The sequence below is a fragment of the Cokeromyces recurvatus genome, assembly GCF_025118155.1.
Source record: "Cokeromyces recurvatus strain NRRL 2243 chromosome Unknown BX663scaffold_14, whole genome shotgun sequence".
Taxonomy (NCBI): domain Eukaryota; kingdom Fungi; phylum Mucoromycota; class Mucoromycetes; order Mucorales; family Mucoraceae; genus Cokeromyces; species Cokeromyces recurvatus.
In genome coordinates, this window is record NW_026251400.1 from 14,069 (window position 1) to 35,248 (window position 21,180).

A 21,180-nucleotide genomic window follows, 5' to 3' on the forward strand; every position below is an offset into this window, starting at 1 on the left:
ATCACTAACACGTACATTGTTGCAAGCATGAGCGACTCTCTCGGATAAATTTTCTTCAGCCATCAGATTCTCGCGCTTAACTTCCTTTTTACAAGAGCCCAGAATTTCTCAATTGCATTCAATTCACTAGTAAATATATGGAGTTAAATACATAAATCAACACACGGTTTCTATCAAAGTTTAGATCCGAATTCTTCATTTCATGAACCATTCATATTTTGTTTACATATTGAGTATTCATACTTGATATCGCACAAATGTAGCCTTATGTTGACTTCGAAGCAACGGTGTCAAATAAAAAACGTAATAAAAACAAACAGATACAGTAAATTAATCAGCTTTGCTGAACAGAGAATATATCAGAGAATGAATAAAATTACAAGTGTTAAACACATTCTCTAGTTTGTTATTTATTCATTTGAGAGCATATACAGAGAGATAAATAGCAGTTATTTGATTCAATACCCGATTTAAAACACACAGATCCAATAGATTGAATTGATCAACTCTTTCAAAGACAATAGACGCTAAGATTATATAAAGCACCAATGAAAGAGTAACAGAAGTTTTGTTTAATAATGATATACTAATAAAGAATCAATAATACTGAAACAATTTCATGTAATTATATAGATTGAAAGTTATCAAAATCCAACCTGTTATCAGAGAACTTCCTTTTCAGGAATAATGATTAATTCGCAGTAGCTCGTATATATCAATCGGTTTGGAACTTGTATTTATTTTCAACGTCTTTTTTTCCTCTTTATCCACATAATCTACACTTAGCTTACTTGTGAAATCTAACGTAAAAATTAAAGGGAAACAAAGAGACACTTCAATCTCTTCAAAACAAGACGGAGCAGTCTACTGAAGGTAAAGACAGCAGGTGCCATATATATCTATATATGATTCAGTAGCTCAAAATTCCAATGAACACAAAATATATATCATATTCAAATTTTTTTTAGAACCATATGTTGATGACAATTCAGTTGATGACTTTCAGTCTATTACAAAGTATAGAAAAAAAAAGTAAGTCATATGGGCAAATTTAACGCTGTAAAACAGCTGCTTTAATGCATTACATTCATAATAGGTAGAGAAAGTAGTCCGCGTAAAGAGGCTCAAAAGCGAGTTAAGGGAAAAGGAAAAGCAAATGATATGCCGCCTTCTCTCCATATTCTGGACTCTGCCTTTCCAAACTTGGGCGAGTCTAGCAAGTTTAATGAGCCTCAAAGATTTATTTCCTCTACTGCTGTGTCTGTTTCTTCTTCCTTGGACAAAAATGAAACAAAAAAGCAGGTGATAACAGTAAAAGCAACTGTGAAGTCTATATGGAATCCAATGCACATGCAAGCTTTGTTTGAGCTAGTTGATGCAACCAACATAGTAGTGACACATACATTCGCTTTCTCCAAATATATATTTCTACAAGAGTTGAAGGAAAATTTTAAATTTGAATTGGACAAATATATCAGAAAGGATTTTTTTGTGAAAGTTTTTTTGAGCCTGATTGATAGAAAAACTATACCTGGAAGGCTTCAAAATAGAAAGGCAAATTACAGGACATTAATTTCAGAGCATAAAGAGTCATATTGTAAAAGTGCGAAATATACACCCATCGGGCTGCCGTACGCTCAACAGAGAGCATTATATGAATGTACAAAGATACAAACTGCCTATGTCAACAATATCAAAGTTCATTTTGGTAACAGATTAAGGGGGATTCTAAACAAGCTTTTCAAAAAAAAAAAAGAAGTTGGTTAGCGATCTGCGTGAAGAGTTAAAGAAAAAGAGGTTAAATAATGAAGTCATGAATAAAGCATTGCGAGAAAAGGTTTATGATCCATGTAACCAAGTGAAAAGTGCTATTGAAAAGAAAGTGATGCCAGAAGCGGCAATCTTGGACGATTCTGCAAAAACAAAAATCAAAACTATCTTACAATGTTACCCAGATACCTACAATTTCAAGAAGGATTCCATTTTTTATGACGTAAACGTGAACCCAGAATGTCACTACAAAGCTTTCATGAAGATATCCGAGCTATTTGTTTCAGAGAAGTTACGTCAATTTTCCTGCTTTCCTTTACGAACCACATTTATCCCTTGCTATATGACCTTAGATTCAAATATTATCGACCACCCTATTTTAAAGAACAAGACAGCATTCAAAATGGACAACAGATCTCAAATTTGGGGGAGAGATAGTGAATCTAAACAACAAGGCTTTCAAATTTGTTCTATGACCAAGATGACCTGGCTTTGGTGAAAAAGCTTAAGCAAAAAATTTGGGCACGACCCCATTTTAATTATTGATAATTGGCCTGCCCCAAATGTAAAATTTCAAGAATCAACAAGAAATAAGGGACTCATAAATATGCTAAAAAAGAATGGATTTAAGGTTCATCTTGTCGATGAATTTCGTACCTCAAGTTCCTGTCCCAATTGTGAAAACAGACTAGAGAAGTTTAAGCTCGTTGCTAATCCAAGACCATTTCAGCGTGAAAAAATGCCTACTGTATTCTGCCATGGTTTACTTCAGTATGCAATACAAAGTTAAAAACCTTTAGTTAATTGATAAATAATATAACAAATTTGTTTGTAGTTGTGAAAATATACATTGCTTAAATGAACACGAATATAAAAGAAGAATATGGAATCGAGATCTGATGGTAATACTAAATTTTAAAAAGATATTGACAAACCTTAGCAATAATGGCAAGAAACATCTTTTGTTTTCACGTCAAAAACAACAGTAACAATTATGATTATCCGCGTTAGTTATCGCTTTCGCTATTTCATGCAGGTAAATATTGCTCTGAGCTTACTTGAAAATATTGGTGAGCCAATCGTTTTTCGGTTTTCCACCAATCATTTTTTTAGTGTGCCTCAAATTATTTTTTTATAATCACCATTCAAATTTCTAAATTAACCAATATTTCCCACCTTTACTGTATTTTCAGTTATATTTGAGAAGATTATAAACTTTTTTGAGAATTATATTTTATTTTTGGGAAGTCTTCAAAAAAAAAAAAAACGAGAATTAACCCCTTTTTAGTTTAGAAAAAAACAGCGAGTTTTTTAGAATTTAGGTTTTTTGACGATCTCCTTTCCTTTTAAATAAAAATGGACTACGTTTTATTTAATCTCAGTCCTCCGTGTCCATCTCCAAGTCCATTTCCACATCCATTTTCTCCGTGTTCACTTTTTCTTTTCATTATTACTTGTTTATAATGCCTACAATAACTAGAGAGCGAGCAATTTGTATGTTATTTGGTGCTACATATAGCGACGAAAATTGTAAAAAATATGTAAAAATCATTGACGAACTAGAAGGCTTGGATATTTGCTACAACGAAGATCCCATGGAGCCTATTGTTATTTCAACCTTCAAAATCAATGCATACCCATTAAAATACAGCACATATAACAGTAAAACAATGAGTCCGACGTTAGAAAAAGAAGAAGATGAAGTTTTTAAAAAGAGCAACTTAGGTACAAAAAAAAAAAAAAAAACTTTTACTGCTGCATAATTTAATTAGAGTTTATTCTTTACAGCCAACCAGGCACAACTTGTTGATTTTGTTAACAGCGTCATTTTACCATACGATCCTCTTAATGATGACATTTATGAATGTAGAAGAATGGAGACAAAAGAGATTTTGGCGTTGCTAATGAAACACACAGATTTATTAAATAAGAAAACAGTAAGCAGCTTTGGTAAGTGGCTCAAGTCAGCAAAAGTAGATCTGCTTAAGTCTCCTGACAAGAGAGTTCTCACTAGTGACAACGAAAAAGTACAAGTGAGAAATTTATATGTTATGAAAGAGAAATTCTTAGGCAAGTTAGAATTTAAAAAAAATCAGATATTTAAAATAACTAATACTTCTATAGTCGATACTGCCAATAATATTGCCAAATATTTACATAATTACCAAACCAATGTAAATGCTTTAAAAAAAATGGTTACAAAGTTGTTGGATACGCGAGAAAATCACTAGGAAACGAAAGCAATGAAACTCGCCTCAGATTACTTCGATTGATGAGAGATTGTCTGAAAGGCCGATCGCTTGTTGAGCGTATTTTTGTCTCTTTCTCCAGCAAAGCAAATGAACCAATGAACAAAAGAGACAAACCAAAAACAGCTGTTCTTGACGAGTTGGAGGTTGATGGGGACACAAATGGTAATAAGCATCAAAGTCAAAGTTGTTAATATAAAAAGTAACCAGAAATTATAACTTTTATTAGATTTGATCAGTTTCATCTCCACAAATAAGAAAGTATGCCTGGTGGCGATTGATCACGCTGGATTAACTACCAACTGCGAAGATCTCAGAGATTTCCTTGAGTAATAAGATTTAAAAAAAAAAAATCCACTATTAAAAAAAATTATAACGGTTTTTGTAATTCTCTAGAAAAAATGAAAATCTGGCAATGATAATAATTGATAACCTGCCTTTTAATAACAAGGTCCACATCTACGAAAGAGGGGAGTTGTTGCTTAATAACTCGAAACTTCTTCAAAATTTTAACTGTAGAAATAGACCTCAACAAAGGTCGAAAAAATAAACTTTCTACTTTCAAATTCTAATGCTTTAATCTTGTTGTGTCCCAGAGACATCTCCTTTATTACAATAATAGACTTCACACTATAATTAATATCGTCATGATTTATGCACAAGTATTGGTGAACTCTGATTTATCATGTTATGCAATAAGACAATGAGAATTAAACTAGAGTTAAAGTTACTATTTTATTAAATCAATGATAAGCTCTATATAAATATTTTATTCATATTTGAGACAACAGGTATTCAGCTAGGTGAGACCGGTGTATATTCTCAAGTCGGTGAATACATGTTTGATCTGGAAATAGATCAAACTCACCGATGTGAGGCAATTAAAACCAAGTCAACATTTGAGACATACTTTAATATTACAAATCCTCGTAAAATAAAATATGTCTCAAATTTGCTATTTAGACCTGAAGAACAAAATAGGAAATGTTATTATGCTAGAATCTTCTTGAATCTTTATGTAACAGCGAATTCAAAGATATATAAAGGAATAAAATTTTAATATTATACTATCAATCGAATTTGAGCTCGGTCAAATAATAAGAAAGAAGGGGGGGGGGAAAAACTAAATATAATAAAGTAAATAAAAATTTTTGAAGGGTGGGCATAATAACATTTCCTATTTTGTTCTTCAGGTCTAAATAGCAATTCTCAGTCGAAAGAAATTTCTCGAGAGAATTTCTTGAGACCGTCGGAACAAAACAGGAAATGTTATTATGCTAATCCAGAGCTTGAAAGGAATCAGAAGCATCAAAAAATTCGTCTTGACTGGATAGAATCGTCGATGTAAAGTCAACTTGCGCCATTTGATTCCGCTGGTAATGACGAACAAATGTTTCTGATGAAGCCCAGTTACCAAGAGCCACAATGCTGTCTCGAGAAATACCTAGATCTAATGCCCTAGAAGATGCCAACAATCGAATAGAGACCCCAGGTTCATTTGTACACAAAGAGATGAAATGACGATGTAACCACTTAGAAACAGTCGATGCGGATAACGATTCTTTTATATTGTTGAACTTGACAAAGAGAGTCGAATTGTCTGGACGAGCTTGTAGTGCCGGATGATCTTGGATTGCTTTAAAGCATTGAACGGGACATAATTCGTAATCCTCGGTATGTGGGTGAACCGTGAAAGGTTTGATAATACGGCGTTTACTGCGAGTTTCTTTCGGTGCGACCACTTGAAACTGAAGATGACCATTCTCTAGTACGGAACACGATGCATAGGGGATACGAACCAGGTCAGACGGACGGAGAAAAGCAGCCATTGCCAGGAGAAAAGCCAATTTCTGTTGCAACAACAGGATTGGAGTAGAGGATTTGGAAGCAATAGATCGAGCATAGGCAAAAGCTGGAGACACATCAATAGTTGGCCGGTGTATAGATACTGGAGGATCTTCCTTTGACATATGGTCTATATAAGAGTTAATCAGTTCACTTTCGCTAATACTTTTAGAGTTGTCATGGAGATGAGCCACCGCTGTACGTAAAGACTTAAGAGTGGAAGCCAGTAGATTATGCTCTTGACGCATGTCAGCCAGAAAGTTTACTAGATCTGTAGGAGTGTAAGCCGTATAAGAAATCCCATTATTAGTAGCCCAGGCCAGAAATCGTAACTGACTCTTACGGTAGCCCCGATTAGTCCCATTGTTTGCCAACTGCCTTACTAGTAGATCCTCAACCGCTTGTGCATTGAGGTTTTTACGCACTAGTTTATTCCTGATAATGTCCACACGGAGAGCATCCAATTCCGAGGTAACAGTGGGTGTGGAGTCTTGGGGGATGTCGTTTGCACCGATTGTGGGGGCAGGAGCCATGGATCCGTTAGTGCTAGACGTTGAATTAGAGGAAACCAAATCGCGCTGGGCCAGTATGGCACAACTAGAGTGACCCGGGGAAGTTTTTCTCGTATAATCTTGTGGAGTACCCGAGTGATGAGGTTCCAAGGTGGATTGATGTAAGGATGCGGAAACTTCGTCCATGGGATGGTAAACGCATCCGTATGGATAGCGTCCGGATCGGGAAGCCAAGACACGTACTTTGGTAACAGTTTGGTTGTCCTGTCGGCGAAGAGGTCGATCGAGAACGGGCCCAACAGTTGATTCATCTGGTGGAAAATCGATGGGCGAATTTGCCACTGATTCTTGAAAAATGTTCGACGAGATTCCATATCGGCTATAGTGTTGTGTATTCCACTGATATGTTGTGCTTGAATCATTATCTTATTGTGAAGGCACCAATTCCAAACTTCGGTCGCCAGTTCCAGTAATGGGAGAGAACGTGTCCCGCCTTGTTTGTTGATGTATGAAAGACTGGTGGTGTTGTCTGTCTTGATCAGCACTGTAGAGTTCTCCGGAATAGGAAAAGTCTTGAGAGCCAGGTGGGCCGCTTTGAGCTCTCTCCAATTGATTGATTGCTCCGCCTCCATTGAAGTCCAATAACCATGAGCTCGATGCTGTTTCCAACTGCAGCCCCAACCCGTATCGCTCGCGTCCACAAAAATAGTTTGAGTCGGTGTTGACGGTAGGAATGAACGACCATTCCATTTCTTGAGGTTGTGATACCACCATGAGAGTTCCTCCAGACTGGCTTGATCTAATGGTCGAGGTTTGTCCCAATCGGCATCCGTCTTGACCGTTTGATTCTTGTAATACAGGAGATGTCGAGTATACAGTCGAGCTGGAAAAATTGCAAACGTAGCTGCCTGTATTCGCATCGTCAAGCTGTGTATTACTCGAGGAGTTTGACGATTGGGCTTGTCCAACACTTGCTTGATCGATCGCCGGATGTCGCGAAGTTTCTTGAGAGGGAGAGACGCTGTCATCTTTGTGGTATTCAATACAAAGCCGAGGTGTTCTAGTTGTTGCGTGGGTGTTAAGACCGACTTCTTGAAGTTGACGAGCCAACCTAGTTGTTGAAGAAGAGAAACCACCTTTTGAGATTGTTGAAGAGCTAATTCTTTGCTGTCTGCTACCAAGAGCCAGTCGTCCAAGTAAGCAGAGATCCTGATGCCTTGACAGCGTAAGTGTTGTTATAGAACAAGCTCTGGATATAATCATAAGTAATATTATAATAGATGAACTACATAATACAGGATAAAATATAAGCCTGAATATGAAATAAAACTCTGCATATAACATCTTGTAAATAATATAAAACTTATTGACATCCAATTGTCTAGATGTATCAATTATAAGACATCGTATCATTTCTAAATATTTATTTTTATAACCTTGATAAAGGATTCAGGTCGTCTTTGATCCAATAAAATAAAACATAAAAGATATCAGGAACATATACTCAGATTAAACAATAAATTTTTTATTTAAAACTTGATCAGATCATTATAACACCCAATAGATAATCCATAGATCAGTCTCTTGAATCAACAAGACGTATATCCGAATACTAACACTGTTTCATGACTCATGTTCTTTGACGGTTATTTTTATTTCTTTGATTCAGGATTCATTAATATAAATACAAGCAGTTGTTTAGACACAAAATAATCTTGAACTTCTTCTTTAACTTTCTCTTAACATTCTTTATTTTTATTAAATAAAAACAGTCTCAAACTATACTTCCTTTTGTTCTCTTTTTCTCTTTTTGTTTTATCTTTTATCTTTATTTACATTCCATCACAAGTGTTCTAAAATGGGCTTGCAGACTTTGGTAAAGACATAGGGACTTGAGGCTAAACCAAAAGCGATTGTACGATACTGGTAGACTTGACCCTTCCATTTCAGACGTAAAAACCGTCTTGAGTCTGGATGGAGACCTATATGAAGGAATGCGTCCGATAAGTCGATTGAGACTAGGTAATCGTTTTGATGGATCATTAATGATACTTCTCGTAATGTGTCCATTTTGAAATGAGGAGCGTGAAGGTATTGATTGAGGCGCTTGAGATTGAAGACTGGGCGAATGCCTCCATTTTTCTTGGGGATGACAAACATGGAGCTGTAAAACCCTGGTGTTTGTTGAACCGATTCTGGGGAAACAGGTTCTATTGCTTGTTTGGATAAGAGTTCTTGGATAGTCTGATCGATCAGAGGTATTTGATCTTGAGATAGAGGGTGAATGGATGTTGGATTTATTGTTGTAGGTGGAGTAGTATGAAAATGAATCTTGTAACCGTGTTGAATTATGGTGTCGACGAATGAGTTGATGGGAATTTTTGTCCAGTTTAAATAGTATTTGCTGAGACGACATCCTACTGGGTCGAGTGTTGTAGCTGTAAGTATTGATGTGGTTACTGACGAAATGGGTTGGTGTTCTTCCTGTAGTTGTAGTTGTTGTTGTTGCCACTGTTGCTGTTGTTGGGACGAGAGCTGCTGCTGCTGCTGCTGCTGCTGCTGCTGCTGTTGTTGTTGTTGTTGTTGTTGCTGTAGTTGCTGTTGGTGTTGTTGAGAAAACCACCCTGCTGCGAGGGTGGACCGGCTCGAAAAAACTGCTGATTGGAAACGTTTGAGAAAGAGCTGTTCAAGCCAGAATTACCATTTTGGAAGCGACGACGTTGGCGTTTGTTGATGGTTGCTTCCCGAGTGGCCTTTCTTGCCGCAGTCTGTTGAATCAGAGTGTCGTGGAATACATCCAAAGGGAGAGTGTAGTTAACTTCATTTGTAGATTTCATGGAGAACGAAGGATCAATCGCACGAAGAGCAATGTTATTACGGGTTTGAGTCATTGATGCACCGAGATGTAACAACAATTTTCGGATATCCTGAAGCATGGTACAATAATGTTCCAAGTTTGGATTGCCAGCTTCTGATGAGACAAGTTCATGACTAAGAATGTCAAGGGGACGATAAACTGCAGATAGCAAATATTGGAATTGCTTGATGGAATTGTCTTCGTAACGTTGGCCTTTATTCATAAGGCGCTCCGCTGTTGGGATGGTAGCGGGTGCTTTGTAATCCAAATGGGCCATGGGAGGGTAAGACTCAATGATCGTCTTACGTTCGGAGTCAGTAAGTAAAGGTGAAGTGTTCAATGGAGCATTTAAATTCATCAGTTCAGAAAGACCCTCTGAAGGAGACCAGTCGTAATGGGGTCGGGTACCCATTGAGTGTAGAGGTAAGATAGCAGTGTCATCCGCTGACTGCATCGAGGTAGTGGTAGCATTCTGTAATTGTTCTTGTAGGGCAACGATCTGTTGCTGCATCATGTGAAATTATTCTTCAAGGGAGGACATTGAAAATATTAGTAAAGAAATGTTAGGAAAAAATATTTGCAACTTTATATGAAAGTGTGTGACAAATAAGCTGGTAATGACCGAGCGAAAAAGAAGATTGATAGTATAATATTAAAATTTTATTCCTTTATATATCTTTGAATTCGCTGTTACATAAAGATTCAAGAAGATTCTAGCATAATAGCATTTCCTATTTTGTTCCGACGATCTCAAGAAATTATCTTGAGAAATTTCTTTCGACTGAGAATTGAGTAATCATAAAAATTACAAGTGCTGACACTCCTGCTATACAAACTCACCATAAATAGAGTAACTTTCTTTATTTCTAATAAGGCAATCAATTCACAATCTGGTCATTTTCTAGAATGTTATCTATTTGTTTTTTATTTATTTTTTATGTGAACAATTAAGCTCGGATTCTCCAAATCTGAACACACACATCCATATGTAGACCCCTTATAAAGGGAAAGGAGAAACTAAACTTCAAGACGATAAGCATAAGTATCGTTAATCATCTTCCAAACTATCCGGATAGGTTCTATATTGCAAAGGATTGTTTTTTATTTTTTTTAAACAGATTACAATTGGTTCCATGGGATCTTCGTTATAGCAAATATCCAAGCCTTCTAGTTCGTCAATGATTTTTACATATTTATTACAATTCTCGTCGCTATATGTAGCACCAAATAACATGCAAATTGCTCGCTTTCTAGTTATTGTAGGCATTATAAACAAGTAATAATAAAAAAAAGGATTTCTTTTTTTTTTTTTTTTTTTGTAAATTATTGTATTTTTTCAGTAAAATTGAGAAAGGCTCTGGAATAAAATGATAAATTTAAAGCCAGATTTGATAAAATGTTTTCACTGAAATTGAGAAAAGAGAGCTAAATTGATAACAGCCAAGAAAAAAATCGATAAAAGTTCAGAAAAAAATTGAGAAGGTCTTCCTTTTAAAATACTAAAAAAAACATTATATTAATGAACACCGATTTTGAAATGAATAAATTAAGCCTCCAACAAGAGGAAGAGGAACAAATTACCGAGATTTATATTAGCATGATGTCTATGATGAGATCTAAATGGGAAACCACTATGCCTTCCTCAGATGCTATGGATCTCGATGAAGAAGTTAATGAAGAACTAGGAGCTCTTGACTCAGAAGAGAATAACTATAACGCAGATAATAGTGAAGATGAGAATGAAAGTAACGATAAACTAGCAAAGCCCACTGTTGAAGAATTTGCTAAGAAACTTGCCAGCAACAATACAATAAAGAAAATGTGAAAACTTTGAAGTACAGAAAGTACAAGCAGGAACAAATCAAAGAGTTTATCTGCTTGATAACAGAGATGGTTCCTGCAAAAGACGCAGCTTTACGAACTGGTATCGTTTTAAGTTCAGCTTACCGTTTCCGAAAACAATAGACGGAAGAGGGGAAGATGCGTAGACAAAAAAAAAAAAAAAAAAAAAAAAAAAAAAAAGAGAGAGAGAACGTGTTGTTGGAACTGTTTCTGATTTAAAAGAAGAGCACACAGTATTTTTAACAAAAATTATGGACGATTTTGCAACTATTACTATTATGCAAATGTGGGAGATGTTGCACCAGGAGTTCTCTGAATTGTCTGTTAGTAAGTCTTCCGTTTATAGACATGCCAGAAATAACTGTGCTTTGTCTATGAAAAAATTAGAGAAAACAGTTGAATCTGTTTTGATTAGCAAAAAGATAGAGAAAGAGAAATGAACAAAAGACAAGTCTGTGAAAACTTTGTATAGTTTATTAGACAATACAAAAAATTGTACAACCAAAAAAAATTATATGGAAATTATCGAGGGCTATTTATATGTTTTTACAAGGTGAGTGTTATTAAAGGAAATATGATTCAGATGGACAAGTTCTACTATAATAAAGTGTTTTACATAAAACATTGTCTCCGAATAACTCTGCGATCAATAAGATATATCTTTATTCTTTTTTTTTCTCCCTGAGTTGTCGCTGTTCCTAGAAGCATAACGAATTATTATCACTGGGATGAGCGACACATTAATATTAATTTTCAGTGAATATGTCTAACTGCAACAATACCAATTATTCATGAATTACTATCGTTATCATTGTATAAGATTTCATTGCTTAACAATATTCAATATTATCAATGTATATATGATATGTATGTATCACTCAAGAACAATAATGTAATTGAATACACCAGTCATAATCCTGTTTGAATAATGTATATAATTATTATTATTGTTCGAACATTCTAACAATGACTATTATTAAAAACTGAGTGTAGAATGAATATTATGCTGTGAAGTACAATATACTAGTTTTATACGAATAATCTCTTTATTATGTAATAAATGATAGTTGATTTCTGTTAACTTAGTTATAAAGACGACTTGTCATGGCTGTAAGATTTATAACTTAATTCAATAAGATAAAAAGTCATAATAGAACATATAGTGCACTTGTACAATAATTCTGTCTATAAACATATTTAGTATATTTACCCTTGTATAGAAAAATAATTAATTAATAAAAGTCCTACATTTAAAGATATACTTCTTCTATTACTGTTCTGTTGAATATAAATTTATAAAAATAACTTTATACAAGTTAAACTGGGGTAAACTAAAAATAATACAAACATGCGTAATAATTGATTCTATTGTTGTGTATATAATGATGTATTACATAATATCTTATAATAAACAGACCAGAACCATGAAGGTCCGAATGATATTATAGTTATTAGTTGTACACTTTATGCATACAATATTATTTGATTTCAGTTTATAAGACATTCTTGTGATGAGAAAAATAATATTATAATAAATAGTGTAAGGAGTTATTACTGATAAAGATATATGAATTATAGATTATACTTATTAGTTATATATACACATTATTATTATAATATTGTCTCATATACTAATTTATAAATATAATCATATACTATCTATACACTATACAATATAATGACATTCATTCAAATAGTATAGTAAGGAATGAATATAATACAAAGCATCTTCCCTATATCATTCACAAGTATGAACAAACGAGACTTCATTATTTGGTTTCAAGAAAAATAACCGGCTAGATCAAGCACCAATAATTTAATATTTATTAGAGTTAACTGAGATTAATTCTCAGTCAGGGCAAAGATTAGAGAGCTCAAACAAAACAACTTTAATCATTTTATGGGAAATATTCTTCTTTCATTCTGTTCCTGACGCGAAGTAACTCATTCCCCACAAGATATAAATGAGGATCCATTTTGCACTCATCTTTTAGAAATTCAGTTTTTTTATTTTTATTTTTATTGATAATAAAAGTTTTATACAGATTTATTCTGTCTTATTCTTTTGTTATCTTTATCTTATCAACAACTTGGAAAAATGGACTTGGAGAAATGGACTTGGAGAAATGGACTTGGAAAAATAGACTTGGAGAAATGGACACGGAAAAATGGACACGGAGAAATGGACACGGAGAAATGGACACGGAGAAATGGACTTGGAAAAATAGACTTGGAAAAATAGACTTGGAGAAATGGACACGGAGAAATGGACTTGGAGAAATGGACACGGAGAAATGGACACGGAGAAATGGACTTGGAGAAATGGACTTGGAGAAATGGACTTGGAGAAATGGACTTGGAGAAATGGACACGGAGAAATGGACTTGGAAAAATAGACTTGGAAAAATAGACTTGGAGAAATGGACACGGAGAAATGGACACGGAGAAATGGACTTGGAGAAATGGACTTGGAGAAATGGACTTGGAAAAATAGACTTGGAAAAATAGACTTGGAGAAATGGACACGGAGAAATGGACTTGGAAAAATAGACTTGGAGAAATGGACACGGAGAAATGGACTTGGAAAAATAGACTTGGAAAAATAGACTTGGAGAAATGGACACGGAGAAATGGACACGGAGAAATGGACTTGGAGAAATGGACACGGAGAAATGGACTTGGAAAAATAGACTTGGAAAAATAGACTTGGAGAAATGGACACGGAGAAATGGACTTGGAGAAATGGACACGGAGAAATGGACACGGAGAAATGGACACGGAGAAATGGACACGGAGAAATGGACTTGGAAAAATAGACTTGGAAAAATAGACTTGGAGAAATGGACACGGAGAAATGGACACGGAGAAATGGACACGGAGAAATGGACTTGGAGAAATGGACTTGGAGAACTGAGATTAAATAAAGCGTAGTCCATTTTTATTTAAAAAGAAAGGAAATCGTCGAAAAACTTAATTTCTAAAAAAACTCTCTAAATTAAAAAGGGGTTAATTCTCAATTTTTTTTTTTGGAAACTTTCCAAAAATAAAATAATTCTCAAAAAAAAAATTATAATCTTCCCAAATATAACCGAAAAAATACTGTAGTAAAAGTAATAAATTATTACTTTGTCTGTAATACTTGCAGCATCTTGGTATATCACTTATAAGACGTCATGCCATTAGTTTTAAGCTGTTTATGTTTTATAACCTTGAATAAAGGGATATAAGTCATTTCTAATCCAATAAAATAAAAATATAAAAGATATTAGGAACTTGGATTCAGATCATTATGTAATAAAGAAGAAGAGGCCCTTTATTTTACATAAATAATCTTTTTATTCTCAGCAGCAGAACGCCAACTTACATAATTGTTTGCTTATTTTAGAATTTGTTACACCCGGGAATGATCATTTTATCAAATGGTATAATACACCTTAAAAGAGCCCTTAATGATGACATAGATGCAGAGGATATTTTTACAAAAAAAAAAATACCTTATTATAATAATTGTTATAATAGCAGTATAATACTGATAACAAGCAATAGATCTATAAATAGTCTTTATGATATGTAATGGAATAATACAAAACATCAAATCATAAAGTGGTATAATATATGGCAACTTTTTTTTTTTCTTTTTTTTGACTCCACTAAAAAAAAGAAAAAAAAAAAAATAAAGCATTTTTGTGGTATGTTCCATAAGGTTACTTTTTTTTTTTTTTTTTTTTTTTTTTTTTTTTTTTGTTATTGTTATTGTTGTTGTTATTTACATTATCTTTATTTATTTTTTTTTTATCTACTCACACAGTATAATGACAGACATGAATCAAGATGCTTTACAACAAAATGAAATAGTTGAAAATGGACTTTCTACACAACAATTAACAACTGATATACCTAATGAAGATAACAACAAGATTTATCATGATACTACCACAAATTTAATAAAACCAATTTCAGAATTAAATAATGAGGAAAGTGATTCTGAAGTAAATATAACAGAGGAAACACAGGATTTGTATAATTTAATAGGAGATATTGAACAATCAAGTCTTCAAACATCTTCTAATGACTCATTGTCTTCTGATGAACAAACATCCTCTATTGAACAAACGACATTGAATGAACAAGAAAACAATGAACTGATAAGAACAGTAACTGACTTACCAGCAAGTTCACCTAGAGGTCAAAGTATGAGCAGTGCAACAACAACAACAACAGCAGCAGCAGCAGCAGCAGCAGCTTCAAATCATGCTAACCTCTTACCTCGCTCACACAAAGTTTGGGAATTGGATAGACAAGTCACTGACTGTAGACGATGTCATCGACGCTTTAATTTTCTAGTCCGAAGACATCATTGCAGGTAAAGGACTAAAATAAAAATAAAAAGTCCTGCACATCTCCATCCTTGTTAAGAGTTGACTGATATGCACGTTATTTATATGAAAAATTCTATTTTTTTTTTTTTAGGCGTTGTGGACAAATTGTATGTGATAAGTGTAGCTCAAATAGACTAAGATTACCAGTTGAAGAGCTTATAGAAGATCCTATGGTATCACCATCCCAATATCCTTTATTAGCATCTCAATTTCAACGAGTCTGTGATAGTTGTTATCGGGAACCTATTCGACAAGGATTATCAGAATCATATGAAGCAAGAAAAAACATCTATAGAACTTCCATCAGACGTACAGCCAGTTCACAGAGTTTAATGATCGATTGTCCTGTTTGTGGTGAATCATTTTTGGGTATGAAAAAAGATGATCAAGAGAAGCATTTACAACGATGCTTAAATGTAGGTAGTCCACCTGTACATTCACCAAGATATATAGGTAAATTATACATACACGAAAAGAAATATCATATCTTATTTATTTCATTTTTTTTTTTTTTTAATAGTATATAAATTATCAAATGAATCATCTCAAATTGGAGAAGAATGTCCAATATGTTTTGATGAATTTAAACCAGGTAATTTTTTTTATAATAAATAAGTCATGTATGTAATGAATGATTTTAAATCTATTTCATTATAGATGATAAAGTATCGAGAATGATTTGTTTATGTTCATATCATCAACATTGTTTAGCATCTTGGCTGAAAAGGGGAAAAGGATGTCCTGTTCATTACGATTCCCTTCAAGTTTAATTTTTTTTTTTGTATTATTTATCGTATAACAATTGTGTTGTATATTTTAGAATATATAATAAAGATAGCTAAGAGTAGCTCCAAATTCGAGCAGTATTGTCACCCGAACCAGATGCAAATAGGGGTCTACCATCCATAGCAACAGCAACAGAAATAACTACATATTATATATAAGTAAAAAAGATAATGATAATGATAATATTGTACCTGAATTCTTATGTCCTTGAAGCATCATATGAGGTTGACCTGTGTTTGGATCCCAAAATTGGATTGTACGATCCTTTGAGCCTGATACAATCCATTTACCATCAAAACAACAAGCAATAGATAACACAAAATCCTTTTTATTTTAATTTGTATTTGTATTTTGTTATTGTTTTTATATATAGAGTGCTTGAATGCATGCATATATTGTATGTATATGTATATTTGTATATTTATTTACCTTGTGGCCTGTAAAAGTTCTTTTACATGGATTTTTATCACTATTATTTGGACCAAATCGTGTTCCTAATTTCCATAATTTAATCGTCTTGTCTAAACTACCACTAATAAGCTCTGTACTATTTGGCATGAAAGCAACAGAGTAAACACTATCATGATGACCTTCTAATTGTTCCATCAATAGTCCTGTGTGGGTGTCCCAAATACGTACCATCTTATCTAAACTTCCTGTAGCTACTAAACGACCATCATGAGAAAGTGCTACACTCGTGACACCTGGATCCTTTTGGCCAGCATCTGTAACATGTAAAACATGTTGACAAGTTCCATCTGCCATATCCCAAACTCTTGTTGTACGATCCCCTGAGCCTGATACTAAGATACGGCCATCTCGACTAAATTCAAGTGAATAAATATCTTGTTCATGTCCATGTAATGTGTTTCTAATTCGTCTCGTTTGTATATCCCAAATCCTGATTTGTTTATCTTCTGCACCTGTAGCAATCAATCGACTGTCTGGACTAAAACTAACAGATCGAACATAAAGATCATTTTCTTGAGAGATTGTTTCATCATAAAGTGTACTAATATGGGTTTGTCAGTCTATATAAGCATCTATCATGATTGCTTTTCTATTTTTTTTTACCAAATCTTTTGACTACTTGCAACGTCATAAATATAGGTATATCGATTACATCCAGCAGCTAAATATCTTCCATCCATACTAAACTTGACACAACAAACAACACTTTTATGGTCAAAGGAGTGAATTAAATTGATTTTTAATGATCTTGGGATTGTAGGATTAAATCTAAATACATGCAAAAAAACAATGAATACTCTTTTATATTCTATATCTCCATTCGAAATTCCACTTACAACACAAACCAATCAGCTCCCTCTACCTTCATATGGTCAGGAACAGTGCTAGGATCAATATCAGTTAAAGTAATAGACGATACTGATTGAGGATTAGCTGTTGATTGTTTAATAACGTGTTGTATTAATTGATTATAAGAGGTTTTGTAAGTTGAATTGTTTGTATTTATGATACCAGTAAAATGACTTGTTCCACCAATATTGGGTGGTGGCTGTTGTTCTGGGTTACTTTGACTTGTTCTTTTCTGTGGTTGTTGTTGTTGCTCCAATTGTTGTCTTAATCTTGCAATCTCCTCTTCATATCTATAGTAAAACACACACATAAATAAAATTAAAGATTCATTTATATTTAAACTTACTGTTTTTTCACTTTTTGTTGATTTCTTTCTAGATCTAGTATACCTTGTTGAAATTTATGCATTTCTTTAATTTGATGAGCAACTATAGTATAAAACAGTTTTTAGATTACTTTGATTAACGAAAAGAAAAGAAAAGAAATACAATACGCTTGCTTTCATATTCATCACGTTGATTTCTACAAATATAGGCTTCTTGAGTTAGTTGATCAAAATCAGCTCTGATTGTGTCCAATAATTCTGATATTCGTGTGGAATGAGAATTGGGTACCATAGAATGATGATTATAAACAGTCATTTATGTATTTTCTTTTAAACAAAAAAAAAAAAAAAAGAAGAAAAGAAACTGGGTATATATTTTTTTCTTTAGTTAAAAAATATTAAAAAAAAAGAAAGGAACACAAAGGAGAAAAAGGCACAAAAAAAAAAGCTAAGGTTGTATTGTTTGGTTATCCAATCATGATGCATACTGCATAATTTGTACGGAGGTTCAAAAAGTAATGCACAGTTACAGTTTTTTTTTTTTGATCTAAAATAGGAAAATTGGATAACTACCAAAAAAGTGCAATTATTTTGAAAGTAAACACATATTTAATATAAAGTAAATAGAGAATATATTCTAATATTACAAATAATAATAAAGTAGTATTAGCCAAGTAATATCACTTGTAGATTTTATAATATAATAACATGTCCTTTTTTTTTTACAAAGTCAATGATGTTACTTCTTTAGTTGCAGTATTTTAGTACAAGGTTTCAATATTACCATTTATGGTATCCATATAAAATGGATTGAGTCTACTATGGTGAATGGTTACATTTGCCATGTTTCTTTCTTGTAACAGAGTTCAAGTCCTTACCATTATAAAATCTATTCTTTCGAGTCATTTTTCCTTACCTACTTATTCTTTAAATATAATTGATTAGTTCTAGTATGTTGCATGTTACAAAATTAGAACCACAAAAGCCAGTTACATATATTTATATAAATACATACATACATACATATATACATTTATATATATTTGTATACATACATATAAAAGATACTGTGGAAGTCAAAAAAAAAAAAAAAAGCTAAGGATGAAACTGTCAATAAGAAGGATAAAAAAAAAAAAAAAAGACAAGCCGGAATTTGAGTATTGCATATGAACCAGTTGATCTAAGGTATGACCTATTGCACAATTTACTGTATACGCATGTAACTTGAATATTGATTCATAGTGTAGTATACATATAAAGAGGCATATACATACATAGACAGAGGAAGATCAAGGCACTAGTATTAAAATAGACCTGGTAGTCGTATTTAGTGATGAGGTCTGGAATTATAGAGAAGTGGTATAGATAAACATTTCAAGATAGAATTGTAGAGAAACTTTGCTTTTAAGTTATTAGTGGATACTGACTTATATGTTTAACTCTTATCCGTCATGAGGCTTAGACCTTTTTATTTATTATAGGGATATTCATCTGCAGTAATGACGGTAAATATTTAGTTTGCAATATACCAACTATTATTAACAGTGTTAAAAAAAAAATAAAAATAAAAAATTACACCACTGCAGCAAAAAAAAAAAAAAAAAAAAAAAAAAAAAAAAAAAAAACGGTTTTCCTTCTTTTTAGGGAGAAGTACTACAGTTAAGATAATTTTCTTAGAGCTAATTCATTCCATCTATTAAGAAACTTGAAGTTTGTATTCTCTCTTTTTTATTATCGTCCCCTCCTTCCCTATTTTTTTTTTAATTTATTTATACCATGCATGTGCATGCATTTACATATATCGATCCTATTAATAAAGTTAATACCCAATAAACGGTTCAACTAAACAGCCTTTAAAACTGTATTTACGTATTTTAACCTCATAATTTACAACCTTCGACAAGCAATTGGTAACCCTTTCTTTTTTTTGAATTTTAATACAGTGCAATGCCTATATAATAAAGAGAGGATCTCAAAAGATTCTGAATCTTTCATATTAGGTCTATTATTCTATTAAAGCTTATGTGCAAATTGAGATATATTGAGCACTCAGGATGTCTCAATGCCTAGGCTTTATTGAGGGAAATACATATACATAAATGTATATATGGATTGCTAGAATATATTTGACATTTCATTGGGAGAAAAACACTTCTGCAATCTATACTCAGATAAATATCTGTCTTCATAACTTTTTTTTTTTCTTTTTTTAGTACGACAAAACTCTCTAACTTATAATACAACATTATGAATACAGCTATCATAACCTTAAAGAAACAATTACGTAAAGATATGACAGCTCGATTAGAACAACTGTCAACTATAGAACTAAAACGACAATGTAAAAAAAAACAGATACATTTCTTTTATTGCGTGTGTGTGTGTGTTTTTTATAAATGTTTAATTTTTCAATCGTAGCCGATGAAGTATTTCAAAAGTTACAAGAGCTCGATTGTTTCAAAAAAAGTCAAAACATTAGTATTTATATCAGCATGCCAACCTGTGAAATCATGACAACCGAGATTATTCACCATGTTTTGACAACAGGTAATCATTACTTTCCAGACTAAATGTGTAAAATGGATATACCTATTTTATATATTAGGTAAGAATTGTTTTATACCTCGTTGTACAAAATCAACCATGGATATGGTAAAGTTGGCAAGTCTAGAGGATTTTAATTCACTCCCTATGAATAAATGGAATATACCTGAGCCAAGATTAGATGAACCGAGAGAAAATGGTACGTAAAAAAAGAAAAAAAAAAGAGTCTGTATGGATAATTAACATTTAAATAATATACAGCTTTAGATGAAAATGGATTAGATTTAATACTAGTGCCTGGTGTTGCATTTGATAAGAATAAGAATAGAATTGGACATGGGAAAGGGTACCAAGATAACATATATTATATTTGTATACATATATAAATAGATGCTTATGTACGGCTTTAGATATTATGATCGTTATATTAAAAAATGTAATGCTTGGGCTGATGAGCATGGTTCCCAACGCCCAAAGACAGGTAAGATGAAACATGAATTTATATAAATTGATACTTATTTTTTTTTTTAAATTAGTGGCTCTTGCTTTAAACGAACAAGTAGTTAATGAAGATATTATTCCTGTTGAAGAAACTGACCAAAAAATAGATTGTATATTAACTCCTAAAAGTATTATATGTTAAATGTATGTATATTATACATTATTGTACTTGTTTTATTGTATTTTTAAATATATATGTGTTTGTATATATTTATATGAGGGGAGATAATATATGATATCTTATAAAGGG

General features: G+C 32.9%; 11 protein-coding genes across 11 annotated transcripts; 8 read left to right on the top strand and 3 right to left on the bottom strand.

Moving 5' to 3' along the window:
* The first annotated feature begins 701 nt into the window (after window positions 1-701).
* BX663DRAFT_71047 (uncharacterized protein) lies at window positions 702-1,889 on the top strand. Its single transcript, XM_051532292.1, has 3 exons — window positions 702-873; window positions 969-1,032; window positions 1,097-1,889. Exons 2-3 carry the CDS (start codon window positions 975-977, stop codon window positions 1,765-1,767), a joined length of 729 nt encoding a protein of 242 aa, XP_051382269.1. The 5' UTR covers window positions 702-873; window positions 969-974; the 3' UTR covers window positions 1,768-1,889.
* Window positions 1,814-2,269, top strand: BX663DRAFT_531307 (uncharacterized protein; the record flags this gene model as incomplete). The annotated part of the gene is made up of 1 exon (XM_051530373.1): window positions 1,814-2,269. The coding sequence occupies one exon, from the start codon at window positions 1,814-1,816 to the stop codon at window positions 2,267-2,269; it is 456 nt and encodes a 151-aa protein (XP_051382270.1).
* On the top strand, window positions 2,270-2,560 carry BX663DRAFT_435827 (uncharacterized protein; the record flags this gene model as incomplete). The annotated part of the gene is made up of 1 exon (XM_051523149.1): window positions 2,270-2,560. A coding segment is annotated over one exon (291 nt), but the record flags the coding sequence as incomplete, so codon positions are not given.
* A 515-nt stretch (window positions 2,561-3,075) lies between these two features.
* Window positions 3,076-4,263, top strand: BX663DRAFT_71055 (uncharacterized protein). Its single transcript, XM_051532293.1, has 4 exons — window positions 3,076-3,495; window positions 3,559-3,840; window positions 3,895-4,184; window positions 4,249-4,263. Exons 1-3 carry the CDS (start codon window positions 3,234-3,236, stop codon window positions 3,999-4,001), a joined length of 651 nt encoding a protein of 216 aa, XP_051382272.1. The 5' UTR covers window positions 3,076-3,233; the 3' UTR covers window positions 4,002-4,184; window positions 4,249-4,263.
* On the top strand, window positions 4,043-4,569 carry BX663DRAFT_435776 (uncharacterized protein; the record flags this gene model as incomplete). The annotated part of the gene is made up of 3 exons (XM_051523144.1): window positions 4,043-4,184; window positions 4,249-4,348; window positions 4,416-4,569. The coding sequence occupies 3 exons, from the start codon at window positions 4,043-4,045 to the stop codon at window positions 4,567-4,569; spliced, it is 396 nt and encodes a 131-aa protein (XP_051382273.1).
* A 5,330-nt stretch (window positions 4,570-9,899) lies between these two features.
* Window positions 9,900-10,499, bottom strand: BX663DRAFT_510634 (uncharacterized protein; the record flags this gene model as incomplete). The annotated part of the gene is made up of 1 exon (XM_051527778.1): window positions 9,900-10,499. A coding segment is annotated over exon 1 (182 nt), but the record flags the coding sequence as incomplete, so codon positions are not given.
* A 52-nt stretch (window positions 10,500-10,551) lies between these two features.
* On the top strand, window positions 10,552-11,058 carry BX663DRAFT_561417 (uncharacterized protein; the record flags this gene model as incomplete). Its single annotated transcript, XM_051531923.1, has 1 exon — window positions 10,552-11,058. Exon 1 carries the CDS (start codon window positions 10,753-10,755, stop codon window positions 11,056-11,058), a length of 306 nt encoding a protein of 101 aa, XP_051382275.1. The 5' UTR covers window positions 10,552-10,752.
* A 1,966-nt stretch (window positions 11,059-13,024) lies between these two features.
* Window positions 13,025-14,076, bottom strand: BX663DRAFT_71135 (uncharacterized protein). Its single transcript, XM_051532294.1, has one exon. The coding sequence runs from the start codon at window positions 14,009-14,011 to the stop codon at window positions 13,133-13,135; it is 879 nt and encodes a 292-aa protein (XP_051382276.1). The 5' UTR covers window positions 14,012-14,076; the 3' UTR covers window positions 13,025-13,132.
* An 811-nt stretch (window positions 14,077-14,887) lies between these two features.
* BX663DRAFT_486621 (FYVE zinc finger-domain-containing protein) lies at window positions 14,888-16,111 on the top strand (the record flags this gene model as incomplete). The annotated part of the gene is made up of 4 exons (XM_051524688.1): window positions 14,888-15,438; window positions 15,546-15,907; window positions 15,975-16,046; window positions 16,071-16,111. 4 exons carry the CDS (start codon window positions 14,888-14,890, stop codon window positions 16,109-16,111), a joined length of 1,026 nt encoding a protein of 341 aa, XP_051382277.1.
* A 181-nt stretch (window positions 16,112-16,292) lies between these two features.
* Window positions 16,293-18,177, bottom strand: BX663DRAFT_435539 (WD40-repeat-containing domain protein; the record flags this gene model as incomplete). The annotated part of the gene is made up of 7 exons (XM_051523125.1): window positions 16,293-16,381; window positions 16,432-16,564; window positions 16,670-17,252; window positions 17,315-17,479; window positions 17,548-17,850; window positions 17,907-17,988; window positions 18,054-18,177. 7 exons carry the CDS (start codon window positions 18,175-18,177, stop codon window positions 16,293-16,295), a joined length of 1,479 nt encoding a protein of 492 aa, XP_051382278.1.
* Window positions 18,178-20,103: 1,926 nt separating this feature from the next.
* BX663DRAFT_510645 (5-formyltetrahydrofolate cyclo-ligase-like protein) lies at window positions 20,104-21,100 on the top strand. The gene is made up of 6 exons (XM_051527779.1): window positions 20,104-20,226; window positions 20,304-20,432; window positions 20,491-20,628; window positions 20,691-20,775; window positions 20,840-20,910; window positions 20,966-21,100. Exons 1-6 carry the CDS (start codon window positions 20,133-20,135, stop codon window positions 21,070-21,072), a joined length of 624 nt encoding a protein of 207 aa, XP_051382279.1. The 5' UTR covers window positions 20,104-20,132; the 3' UTR covers window positions 21,073-21,100.
* The last annotated feature ends 80 nt before the right edge of the window (window positions 21,101-21,180 follow it).

What these genes read in the sequence shown, in the direction of transcription:
- BX663DRAFT_71135 (XM_051532294.1), bottom strand. Translation starts at nt 14,011, where the DNA reads ATGGACTACGCTTTATTTAATCTCAGTTCTCCAAGTCCATTTCTCCAA.
- BX663DRAFT_71055 (XM_051532293.1), top strand. Translation starts at nt 3,234, where the DNA reads ATGCCTACAATAACTAGAGAGCGAGCAATTTGTATGTTATTTGGTGCT. An exon ending in TTTTAAAAAGAGCAACTTAG is followed by an intron (nt 3,496 to 3,558) that starts GTACAAAAAAAA and finishes TATTCTTTACAG; the next exon opens with CCAACCAGGCACAACTTGTT. An exon ending in TATGAAAGAGAAATTCTTAG is followed by an intron (nt 3,841 to 3,894) that starts GCAAGTTAGAAT and finishes ATACTTCTATAG; the next exon opens with TCGATACTGCCAATAATATT.
- BX663DRAFT_71047 (XM_051532292.1), top strand. Translation starts at nt 975, where the DNA reads ATGTTGATGACAATTCAGTTGATGACTTTCAGTCTATTACAAAGTATA. An exon ending in ACAAAGTATAGAAAAAAAAA is followed by an intron (nt 1,033 to 1,096) that starts GTAAGTCATATG and finishes CATTCATAATAG; the next exon opens with GTAGAGAAAGTAGTCCGCGT.
- BX663DRAFT_510645 (XM_051527779.1), top strand. Translation starts at nt 20,133, where the DNA reads ATGAATACAGCTATCATAACCTTAAAGAAACAATTACGTAAAGATATG. An exon ending in TCACCATGTTTTGACAACAG is followed by an intron (nt 20,433 to 20,490) that starts GTAATCATTACT and finishes TTTATATATTAG; the next exon opens with GTAAGAATTGTTTTATACCT. An exon ending in AGATGAACCGAGAGAAAATG is followed by an intron (nt 20,629 to 20,690) that starts GTACGTAAAAAA and finishes AATAATATACAG; the next exon opens with CTTTAGATGAAAATGGATTA.